General features: G+C 38.5%; 2 protein-coding genes across 2 annotated transcripts in view; one reads left to right on the top strand and one right to left on the bottom strand.

Moving 5' to 3' along the window:
* LOC119744856 (bis(5'-adenosyl)-triphosphatase enpp4-like) lies at positions 1–12,650 on the bottom strand. Its single transcript, XM_038221032.1, has 5 exons — positions 11,586–12,650; positions 6,272–6,445; positions 2,920–3,113; positions 1,856–1,964; positions 1–1,544 (listed from the first exon to the last, which is right to left on the bottom strand). The coding sequence occupies exons 1-5, from the start codon at positions 12,439–12,441 to the stop codon at positions 1,357–1,359; spliced, it is 1,521 nt and encodes a 506-aa protein (XP_038076960.1). The 5' UTR covers positions 12,442–12,650; the 3' UTR covers positions 1–1,356.
* LOC119744857 (centrosomal protein 43-like) overlaps positions 12,376–12,749 on the top strand; it is a 17,784-nt gene continuing 17,410 nt past the window's right edge. Inside the window, exon 1 of the mRNA XM_038221033.1 lies at positions 12,376–12,474. The gene's annotated coding sequence lies outside the window, so the exon portion shown is untranslated. The remainder of the gene's footprint in view (positions 12,475–12,749) is intronic.

Raw genomic sequence — 12,749 nt, forward strand, 5'->3', positions numbered from 1 at the left:
CTCACTGTACGAGGTCAAACACTTATCGTGTACCATATATCAGTCTATGTCGCAGCAAGTATGATTTTTGCACTAGCATTATACCTAGATCAGGTTGCGTCATCGAGGATCATTGCTGTGATTAAATTGGTTATATTAAGAAACACATGACCTACTGTTGCTCCTGAACAATCAGACAACAGAATTGCATAATTTACATGTACAACATACCTCGTTCTTTTACAGCACATCAGTAAATTCTAACTGTTACTGTGCTAAGGCTGATCAAAAAGTAGAGTGTGGAAATCGAACTTGTTAAAAACATTTTAAAAGTAGTTTCTACATGCGTACATAAGGTGAACCTAAATTACACAACCGTTCAAAAACTAACACTCAAATATGTCAAAACATACTCGGCTTGCAATAAAATTAGATTTCTGTACATAGACACTATGTGTAAAACATGTTTGCACTAACATACATGTACAGATCCTATTGTTGGACTTTAATGTCTCTAAGAACAACTGTACAATTGGTAAAACTGGCTGAGTTATGATAGCCTAATCTTGAACATGAAATTTATAATTACATGATACCGTACATGACCCAAAATTGTCTTCTTTGTCTCCCTCCCCACATTATCCTCACCCTCATTATGTACTTTACTCTTTTCTATAAAATAGAACTTTGAACACAATTCTGTGACAAGTCAAATCACAATTATGATGGGATGAACGTCCAAGGAATGACTCATTTGTATCAGTTCATTTGAATGGTTTGTCACTTTACTTAACCACTTTGCGCCGGGATTAGTTTTGCCGAAAATTTGGATTTTTGCAAAAGGCAACATTTTCCAGCCTACTTCTGAAATGCGGCCAATGCCACAAAAAAATGATTAGCAACAGTAATTTCAACAGTATTTGTACGATATTTCTTGCCACAACCTCATATGTTTCAATTCTCCGGGGTGTGTACTAGAGCTTAAATTGTACAACAACAGGCCGTGCACAAGCAGCCAATTGAAGATCAACACATGTTGTGTGTGTGTATATATACAAAAGGCACGAGGGATTAGCCTGTTAAGACGTCACCCGGAGGCGATTCGAGACAATCTTGACGTCTTAATCCGTCAGCTGTGCCTGGGTACAACAGCCAGCGCGTGTTATCACGGCCTCCGGCGCAAACTGGTTAAGACTTTTATCACGGACTTGTGAAGATTTAACTGAGGCTACACCCAAACTACTCGGCTACGGCTAGTAACACATGCGTCTATGGAAAGTAGACTTAGCCACTTCCATAGGTGTATGAGCAATTGAAAGCCATATGTGGACACCACCTTAAACTCCCACCTCCATTATTCCTCTCCCTTCTCCAGATTCAGATCTTGGTGTTGGGATAGTTGTAGGAGGAGAATCCCGAATCAGCAATCTCGTCGACGCCCTCCAGCGATGTATCTGCGATGGGCGTGTACTCCCTAGGCTGCTGGCGATAGGACCGCTGCCTGGCACACATGGCCAATAGGAGACAGGCAGCTACGAGGAGTATGGCTCCGGCTACTGCGATGCCTGCGCAAGACCAAGGTAGGGGAAAGCATGATTTTGTTAATTCTAACCAATAAAATGACAAGCTTCCTCTTGCTTTATAGGTGGGACTTGGATCCATTTCTCCTGCTAGAAAGCAACAGGTTGAGGGTTTGAAGTAATAAACCATCATCCTAGTAGTAAAGTCTGTCACGAGCCAATGTGGCCCATCAGGCCGGTGTTTATCTCCGGTTTCAGTAGCATGGATTTTGATAGAGTTGGAAAGGTTAGGGTTAAACGAGTAATTGTTTCTAGAAGTGAAGGTCTGTTTTCCTTCCGAATATTGACATACATACCGATGACAGTGCCGGTAGACCAAGTTGAAGGAGGCGGTTCAGTGATGATTCCTTTCTCGTTTGTTGTCATTATTGTGACAAGCTCCGAGTATTTCAGTAAATCTTGCACCTTTGATGAAAAAAACAAAACACATTTGTAAATTAAAGAGTTTCAAAAGGCGTCGGAGTAACTTTTTGACAAGAGGGACCTTTTCTAACCCATGATGAAATACATTGTGTTCATTTAAGCCACTTACTGCTGCATTCATCAACATTTACTTGATAGATTTACTTGTAGGCATTTCAATTTTTGTTTTCTTTTAACAAATCAGGATAATGTGAAGAATTTTGAAAAGCACTGCATTCTACTTTATATTGCAGATTGCAAGCTACATTTAACAAAAATAATTTTCCCAAATCCTATAAATTGGACTGCTCTGAAGAGCACCCCAAGCTGGAAAAAAATATGTGATGTGATCAAGCTATTAAAATGAGTCATTTTTTCGGTAATTTTCATTTGGAGACACAGGCCACATCTCTTCATCGCATCTCTTGGTGTTCCAATGTCCATAATTTTTGAACTAAAGATGGTATCAGCATGCGGTTTTCACAGCAGTAATGCTGAGATTGTGCTCTTTTCAAATCTGTAATACATTTTTTTTTCACTAGGGTCGAAAAACAACTCATGTAGCTTGATCGCATCACATATGAAGAATAAAGTGATAAATTATGTTTGTGTATTAAAATCTCATTCAAAACTGGGTGTTGATGGACATAAAGGATTTTTAAGCTCTGGCAGAACTACATGTCACTTGGTGGTCGGTCGGTCTGTCTGTGTCTGCCTGTTCCCAAAATTGACCAAAAGTATGGTGTTCCATATGTGCCACTACCGGTAGCGTCAAATTTTTTTGAGTCGCATTTTCTAGCTCTGGCAGGGATCATTTTGATCGATTTCATGCAAGAATTTCATGCATGACTTCTTGCAACACGGCCGGAGCTTATTGTGCACTCGCACTTGTTTGATGAAATGCCCATATGGTTAGAATTTTTAATAGTCAACCAAAAAATAGAATAAACCGTCGTACATTTTCCAACGAGCCGTTATTCGGTGCGGGTTCCAGGCCTAAAATCTTGCAGATAAGTGGGTAGATGTTGACGTTTTCAAAGGGCTCCACCAGTAGTCCCTGACGGAATGAAGGACCACGGGCGACAAAGATTGGATGCATGGACATCAGGCTGTTGTTAAAACCATGGTTTCCTTTGTAGTTCAAAAAATGACCTATTTGAAATAAAAAATAATAAAAAGAAGCATATTCAAATAAACTGGCCAATCTAAAACAAAACTGGTTCCCATGGTCTTGGAAAAATATGTTTGTAAAAATATAAAAGTCGTGGAAAGTCATGGAAATCAAGATCATGTAGGGTTAATTTTGATGGGAAGGATGCCATTTTTGATTTAAATTTATTTTCAAAAGCTACATGCTGACATGTAGCAAATGGGTAGCCTATCATCTGTATCATAATACCTTTTTCTCCTGCAAAATGGCATTAAATGTCATGGAAATTGTCATATTTTAGACCTGGAAAAGTCCTGGAATTTGGTTTTCAGATTTCTGTGGGAACCCTGGAAATATGTTCAATTTAACGAAGTTGCTGGGAAGTCAAGAGGTGGTTGCAGCAAAGCATTTATTCAAAAAGCCACCACAGCCAGTCAGTCAATGGACGCACCTTGGACACATGGCACAAGACGCACATACGCCAAACTAGTGCAAAAACCTTTGCCTTCAGAGTCACTGTCAAATTCCCCAAATTTTCCAAGATTGTTGGTGTTGTTTCCTAAGTTCCCCGAGTTGTCCCCGACAAACATTTCCAAGTTCTCCCTGATTTTTAGAGTGACCGGGAACCCTGATTTCTCACTGAATTTTGGAAATTCACAGATGTGTAACCAATGGCAAACAAATTGCGCGCTAAACTAAATTTGGTAGATTACGGGCAGTTTTTGAAAAAAATCTTTTTTTTTCCAACTTGATACAAAAATTTCAATGTTCTTGAAAATGATAACACGCCAGCTGCCTTGATTTGACAGGATGCTTGAGAATATTATTCACGTTACAGTCAAGTAAGGCATTTCATTGTAATTTGGCAGTTTTTTATTTTGATGTTTGCAAAGTATGTTGTACATGTTCTCTTGTCCAACTTATCTTTCATTTTAAATAAAAGTGTGTTTGAACAGTGGAAACACCAACAATTGCAGGAAATTTTTAAATGGCGGCAATCTTGAAAAAAAAAAAAAAAAAAAAAAAAAAAGCCCCGCTTCCTCCTTTTTTTTTTTGAAAACCCGGACGAGAAACATGTTTTTTTTTTTATTCTGCCTTTAAGGTATTCTTGAATAATTAACCATCATCATGTAAAAAATTACATGTATACATATTTGCAACATTGGTGACATCAATAAATTGTTATAAGTTAATTTATCAGTACATTCCTCTTCTCTATTTGTTTTTTTTTTCTCCACAGACATGTACTGGTAACTTCATAGATAATCATGATAACGATGTGAATGATGGAAAGCCAGCCCAGTGGCCCAAGACCGATGATTTTCATCAAAGATCTTGACAGTCTTGACTGAGCCCCTACTCCATTGACGTCGTCGAACCAATTAATACAAACAAGGCCGCGCGTGTACATGTATGCACACGCCTCATGTATTGCAAGGCACGCAGCAAGAAACACGGCAACTGATGCAATCCTTATGCAGTGCATTAGTTACCATAGTAACCAAGAGGCAGGTTGCCGTGGAGATAATGAACTAGTCATGGGATTTATAGTCATCCAGTACTGGAAAAAACAAGGACTAATTAGGGACCATTGACTCAATGGCATTTTGAAAATTCATAAAATTTAATAACAAGTGCATGCATAGGTTCGTAAACTGTAAGATGCAAAATGATATCTTGCAATGTAAACCATTATATAGTGCTGTAAAGTTAGTCGTTAATCATTTAATTCACAGTGCTTTTAATTTAGTTTTCTATAAAAACATATGCAGATCCTGCAAGATACCTCAATGAATAGCTTGTGCAGTAATGTCTTATTCATGTTTAGCAGATCATGCAATGTATTGTCGTATTTTCAAAATCCAAATTATTACTTTAATCATACATGTAACACATACTAGGGATCAAAATATTTATCAAGATGACTTTAGCAGCTTTTTCTTGAATAATGTTGTCTTCAGATTTGTGAAGAGTACTGAAGACACGCGATCGAGCAGTGCCATTTTTTGTATTCTGTGCTACTTTTGTCCGTTTTATTCACTTTTGTCCACATATTTTATGAATTGTTCATATACTTTGCTTTGTGTATTGATGAAAAATGCTGTCAACAGATCTCTCTCATAGGACGCCATCTTCGTAGGAAAATATTACCCTTTTTGAGAAAACAGTGAAAAACTATGCACAATCATTTGATCATGAAACACAATTTCGTCTATAGCACTCTTTATTTCTAAAAAAAATCAGTCAATCGACTGATCATTGGAAATACCCTCGACTCCTTTATTTCTTCAAAATGACAGCAAGGCAGACAAAACGATTTCACAGGACGTTTAGTACCAGTGTGATCTTTAATCCGTAATTGGGTGGGTTACTTTTAAAGCTATAGTCCATCATTTGCAGCCATCCGAAAAGTAACTGGCGTAATTATTGTTGAAAAACAAACTTGGTTGAAAGATAGTAAGGGAACTTAACTCCCTGTGAAATTATTCTTTCTGGGAAGCTGTCATTTTGAAGTAATCAACGAAAGAAGGCATTTCCAACGGTGATTCTTAAGAAGCACCGTAGGAAAATTTAAATTAGTAGTTTGTTTTGTTATTCAGCGCAGCGTGCACAAGTATTGGAACGACGCACACACGCGCGCCATTGTTATAATTCGTCGGATCAGTGCGCGACGTCGCGTATAGCTGCAATTCAAAACATGATTCAGTAACTTTTGATTTGAAATTGAGATCTTAGAATGCTGTTTTTCTCGGAATGTACAGCTGAAGCTTACATGTAGCTGAAACTTTATCAGGTTAGTTGCTCAGTATCCTTCATTAGATTTTGAACTCTTTTGTTGCTTCAACTGAACAAAATGCACAAATTGCAAATGATGGACTGTAGCTTTAAAGCGGAATCTGCCGACCAGAATTACAATGCAAGCTTGTACTGCGGTGGTGTCATGCTCACGCGCATGTTACATGCGTTCTTAAAGACGAGGCGCACTCGCATTGAGGTATTCCTATTGGTCGAAACCGGAGAGCCTGCGTACTACCCGAGCGCGGTGCCACCGCAGAAAGCTCTGCTGGACTTGTCCTATAAAATATGGCATCCACACAAACACTTGAGACTTTGATATATGTTGGAAACATTTGGATAGAACTGTATTATGGATACTCACTCCCTGTTTTGTTGCCAACGTGAATTGCCCAGCCCTCCTTAGCAACCAGCAGAATCGGTGCGATGCGTGGGTTGTCACGGTAATGGTACTGCGCCGGTATCTCGTCCTTTAAGTACACGGACACATGAGGGCTGGCTCCCTGGAGCTTGTTGTAAATGACGTCAACGTCACTCTCTGTGTGATTGTTATTTAAAAACAAAAATATTATAAATTGTTATTTTTATACCAATTTGTGTTTTGAAAAAATTGATCAAATGAAACATCAAGTTTGTTGTTAAAGTTGGCATATATGTGATTTTTTGGTGTGGCGCCTTGAAAATGTTGAAAAAGCGCACATCTTTATATATACTTGTACCAACTTAATAGGGGCAGAAAATACATACTAAAGCTGAGAACTGCATAGGGAAATTCATGTACTGCATGATCCATGTTTTCATTCAATTGGACATTTGATTTTGAGCTTCATACAGTAAATGAAATAAACTTTAGAATTCCATATTTTTTTTAGCATTCACTTGATATTTTTATACAGGAGAAAGGAATTTAAGCCATTACATGTAGCACTTGTCTTTTAGTCCACTCAGTTACTCCTTGAGTAAGGCCTAAAAAAAAAAAGTGTTATGTTGGCGTAACCCGACCGACCCTAAAAATGCGGCCGACCCTGGATATTTTTAATTTTTTTGAAGGGAAGAAATATAATTAAAATCTATAGAAATGAATTTTAAATACGTTTTGAAACCATTTCTGACCATTGACGATAGCGCGCGTGGAACTTTGGAGTGCACAATGTTGTGCACCTTCCTCTCCATGACACAACGAACATGCAGAAGATCGCGCAGGCCTACAGGCAGTGCGCGTGCGGAGATCGATGCACCATGCATGCATGATAGATGCACATGTACATGTACAGTACACGTGTAGCCTCGTCCGAGACTGTTGCACGGCGCGAACTGCTACATACACTATTGAAAATACTTCGCTATTTATTCCATGTTAAAAAAAAAAATAGTTCATTATAATATAAATTATTTTAATTAATTTTCCACTATTTTACACGATAACAATTGATATATATTTATTCTAAAAATTGTAAACTATTATGTAACGCCGGCGGCCGACGCGACCCAGCCGGCCCCCGGCCCGCGCCCGTGGTTAACGCGCGTACGCCGTCGCATCATGGCGCCCGGTACCGAAGCGTACAGTGTTTCCATCAAGGGCAAATGGGGATTTTCGGTCATTTTCGACCGTTTAATGCGGATAAATTTAAGTCTAGAGCTGGGGGTAATCGCCCAGATCTGTGCCGATGGTGTAAAAGCGGGTTAACTTACACCGTGCTAAATATACAAACTTCAAAGGAAGAATCGGGTCCATATAAAGTCTTAAAGATGTCGATGCAGATGAAACGGCTAACATTTTGTCTGATTTTGGATTCCGCTTTTTGATAGGTACCTTTGGAAAGGTTGATGATGAGCCTTGTTTTCTTTTGTTATCGTGTACTACTACCGGCTTAATGTCATTTTCGTTGCTGGGATAAAAAAAAAAAAAAAAAAAAAAAAAACACCGACCTACCTACCCTATTTTTTCTGGCCCGTTACGCCAACATAACTTTTTTTTTTTTTAGGCCTAATTTGTAATTTACTATACATGCAAGTTACAGTGCTATAACTTCATCAGCTCAAGATTCTTTTCTGGGGGGTGGGGGGGGGGCAAAGAGATAGCCAGCTGTTAAATAATGACAAAAGCTGCTGGTTTAGTTTCAAACCGTCCAGAAACCACAAGAGCTGTCCGGAATATACCGAATAATTGATCAGCAACCGCAATTCAAATAGCTTTTTGCCAATTTGAATTTTCACAAAAAAAAATATATATATGCAGAATTAGGCCCAAGTGTGTGACTTTTTTTGCGTGGCATCTTTGACTGTGATGTTATTTCAATTGTGCAGTTGTGTTGTTTTCTTCTCGTCAGCTACCACTTTTCCTTGAGGGGAATATTTTGTCGATACCCATTTAGTGGTCCCATTCATTTAGGTGGGTTAAGTCCCTTGACAGTTATACAGTAGGCCTACTTACTGCAAATCAGTTGCCAATAATAATTGTATGCAATGCCGCATACAAATTATAACCAGCAAGTTTTGTATGCAATTTTTGACCAGCAAGGGCAGATTCTTGAATCGCAAGTATTGAATAGTTGAATAATCGGTTCAGTACACTTTGAAATAATTGAGTAACGAGCAGAGTTGCTGACTCGAGTTATGTGACTTGGACTCGAGTCGGACTCGAGTCGCTATTTTTGTGACTTGTGACTTGAGGGCAATTCCACACCAAAGTGGACATGACACCAAAAAATTCAAATACATGTGACTTAAACAAATTTGGCATCAAATGAAAGCTAAAAGTCTATATTTTCAAGATTTGAAGTCAGAATTTAATTTTTTATACATTTCGGTACCAAAAAATAGGATTATGTAATAATCCTGTTTTAATCCTAAAAATGTGATAAATAGTGATATGAAAGTATTCTACCAAAACACACACAAAAATATGTACTAATGCCATCAGTTTCTATCATGAGAAAGTATTGGTCTTGAAAAACCGACTAAAACTTGTTTTTAATGTTTTGCGTAATTTGCTTCGCTTCAGTGACTCCTAATATTTCAGCCTTCGAAAATGTCCTTCCGTTACCGAAAAAATACATATTTTTAATTTATTTTTAAAACTTGCAGTATGAATGCAATGAAAGTTATTGTGCAAAGCAAGTTTAGGTAGGCCTTCAATATGACATTATAACTGACACTGCTGTACTTCTCGTTTTTTAATTACAATTAATTAAATCATGTCCTTCCGTTACCAAATTGGTAACGGAAGGACGGTAACGGAAGGACAAATCGTATTTTTATCAAATGTTACGACATTTGCGCTCATGTTTGAAAAATGAAAATCACTGCAAATACATGCATGTATAATGAGCATTGAAAGGACATTCATGTGACCCACCTTCACAAAAGCGGGATAAGCAGGGCAAGGTGTTTATTACAAAGGAAGGCACAGGCATGTACAACATGTACAATGTACATGTACATATATCCTGATGTACCAGTACTTGTACATGTATGGAGTTGTTGCAGAAAATCAAATCATAAAGTTGCTGCCATCAGCATTCATGAACAATAGAGAAAGATACGAATTAACTGTGAAGCCATTCCAGAAGCAAATTAAGTCAAAAATGAGATGGCAGAAAGTGCCGGTACTTTGGGGCACTTTCATTCAATTTACATGTGTAAGACATGTGAGGTGCAATCTTTGACAAATTATGCCCAAGTTAACAATTTCAGTTTAGATGTTTATAAATTAATTGTTACTACTCTAAATCATTGTAATTTGATTTCAAACGTTGATTTTAGAGTTCAATTAAAAGCAACACCTAACTGAAGCCATCAGTTCTACCGGTAGATGTTTTTACCTTAAATGTACATGTAGGCTGGTCGCCCCCCCCCCCCCCCCCCCACCCTTTAAGTAAACCACTGAACCTACCGGTATTATTATTAAAAGTTGTTGGTGAACATGTAACCAATATACTCAAGTGCTCAAAAACTGTGTATTTAAACTTTTAAGGATTGAGGTGATGGGTTTGAAGTCCATTTCTGTAGTTGTCTTGTGTTCGTGAATTATGTGTTTTGGGTAGTTTTCGTTTTACTTTTGTTATCATTAATTAGCAGGCTTCTATCTTTATCTCAATAGTTTCTTGGGTATAATTATTTATGCCAGGTCTGCATATTGTAGATTTCACATTCAGTTACACATTTCAGCAATCTGTTTCACTTGTATAATTAGTGTAAATTCACATTTTGTTCATGCTATAATTGAGTAAACCTTTTGTCCTTCCGTTACCGTCCTTCCGTTACCAAATCATAATCGGCTTAAAACGTTGTAATTATATTACCGAAACACTTAAAGTCAAATGAAAGGCGGTATAGTATAGATAAAGCTTCAGGGATTCCATTTCTTACCTTTAAAATATAATTGCCCCATAAAATTCACAGAGTTTACGCAAAACGCGAGTAAGTTGGAAAACCCTTGTCCGTTTTACCGTCCTTCCGTTACCGACCTCATTAATATTCATAATTCATAAACGGGAGGCATTCATGCCCCCCAAAAGTGTGGAAAATGAAAGTAGCATTATAGCAATACAATTTTGACATTTGTTTGCTGTAACTATGAACAGTGTCTGTGATACACACATTTGAAATTTTGTTTCATGAGTGAAAACGTCCTTCCGTTACCGTGGAATTGCCCACGACTTGTAAATACCAGCTTTGACTTGTGACTTGACTTGGACTTGCAAACAATGACTTGTGACTTGACTTGGGATTGCAAAAAATGACTTGTTACCAATCCAAGTCAGACGCTACTTGAGCGACCCAATACACTTTAATTAAGCTATTATACTTTTAATTAGCTTTTTCATTCCAGAAAATAGACCTCAGTGACTGAATCCAGTAAAATGAATAGTTCCCACTAGTTTCAAAAGTTTTCAATAAGACTGTCACAACAAACTACAGTTTTCAATGACCAATTGTCTGTTGCTTAATGTATTGGTTGAACAAACTTTGAAAGGAACCTTTCATGAAAAGAAAGCAGGCCTTTGTCAATTGCATGTAAAATACCGGATAGCCTAACCATTGGTAGGCGTTTAGTATACATGAAAATTGAACAATAAAGTGTTAGTATACTACATGTAATCGAGTGAGGAAGTCTTTTTTTTTTCACGGTCATCTCAACATTTATTTCTACAATGTAAAGTAAATTTATTAAAGTATACAAAGGGCTAATATCCGACAGATATGTGATAAACTACAAGAATAGTAATTGCAACACATTGAAAAAGGGGAATTAAGGAGGCATGTTCAAAATAACTCGTAATTTCACGCCAGGTTAATTCTTTTAGCTTATTACAGCTGGACAAAATAATGTGCAACTTGACGTGTTCTTGCAAAGATACTTGTGACTTGACTTGTTTTTAGACCATATGACTTGTGACTTGACTTGTGACTGGACCTAATAACTTGTGACTTGACTTGGACTTGCAAACAGTGACTTGTGACTTGACTTGGACTTGCAAAAAATGACTTGCTGCCACCTCTGGTAACGAGTACTATAAAATCATTTGAAAATTGCCAGCACTAGTGTACATTGTACACTTCTGATGTACTGTACAACAATATTGTAAACAATATTGTAGACAACCGCTAAGAATTAGCAATAGGCCTACAACATGTATTTTCATTTTGATGAATTCTTCAAGTTGAGTATGCACCTTTGTGTGGCCAAATACCAATCACAGGATTATTATCTGTGTAATAGTAAAGCTCGGGGTCAACAAAATCATCCAACTGCGTGAAGTTGTCCTTGGAAACTGGCGTCATCCCGTGGTCGGACGTGACGATAACGTCCACTCTGTCCCCCAAGCCTGCATCCCGCAGCTTTTTCATCAGGTATCCCAGGGTTTCGTCGCACATCTGAATGACAGCATCCATGTCTGGTGAGTTGGGGCCGAGCATGTGGCCGGAGTGATCCGGTTCCCTGAAATATAATAGTCCGAGATTTATCGAGCCGTTGGCGAAAAGTCTCGTCATGATGTTGATGCGCTCCTCGTACGGGAACGTAGAATTGTACTTCGGCAGTCTGTAGGATGGGTATTGGCCGCGTATTTGGATCTCCATGCCGGGGTACATAATGAGGCCGCTGTGACCCCCTTGATTCTGATTGGTCACCCAGATTGGTTCCCCGCCTTCCCACCACGACGAGTTGAATTTGTGACGCAGGGTAAACTTGGCTCCTGTTGACACATTGTACATATTATTCCCCACAATGCCGTGCGATTCTTGGTACAATCCGGTCGCAATCGTGTAGTGGTTCGGAAACGTCTTGGACGCGAACGTGTCGAAAAGGTACTTGGCTTTGACCCCGTCTCGGACGAAACTATCGAAACTTGGGGTCTTGTTTCTGTCCAAGTAATCCCACCGGAATCCATCAAAGGAGACAAGCAAAACTAACGGGGCGTCCGACGTTGAGGGCGCCTGCTTGTAATAGGGAGATGCAGAAAACACGGTCAGTAGAAAACTGCAAAGAAGGACATTTACTGGGCCGAGTTTCCACCACCACGCAGCCATATTTCTCCTGTGAAATTGTCCTACTTGTTGCTAGCTGGTACTACTCACTTGATCTTTATAAACCGATTGTTGTGTATGAACTCACTAATCAGGAGAAAATAATCCTGTATTATGCAGGTCACATCTCTACAGTGTCCATATGTCATTTCTAGTCGCGTGCACGTACATACAATACGATGGATCGGATGACATATGACATGTATGTGATGATCGAGACGTCAGTGTATTTTTTGTGTTGTCTCGTGACGTGTCTTGTGTCGTATATCCTACGACTGTTTCAGGTAGAGAAATTATAATTGCAACACGTT

The sequence above is a fragment of the Patiria miniata genome, unplaced genomic scaffold (assembly GCF_015706575.1).
Source record: "Patiria miniata isolate m_02_andy unplaced genomic scaffold, ASM1570657v1 HiC_scaffold_7, whole genome shotgun sequence".
NCBI lineage: Eukaryota > Metazoa > Echinodermata > Asteroidea > Valvatida > Asterinidae > Patiria > Patiria miniata.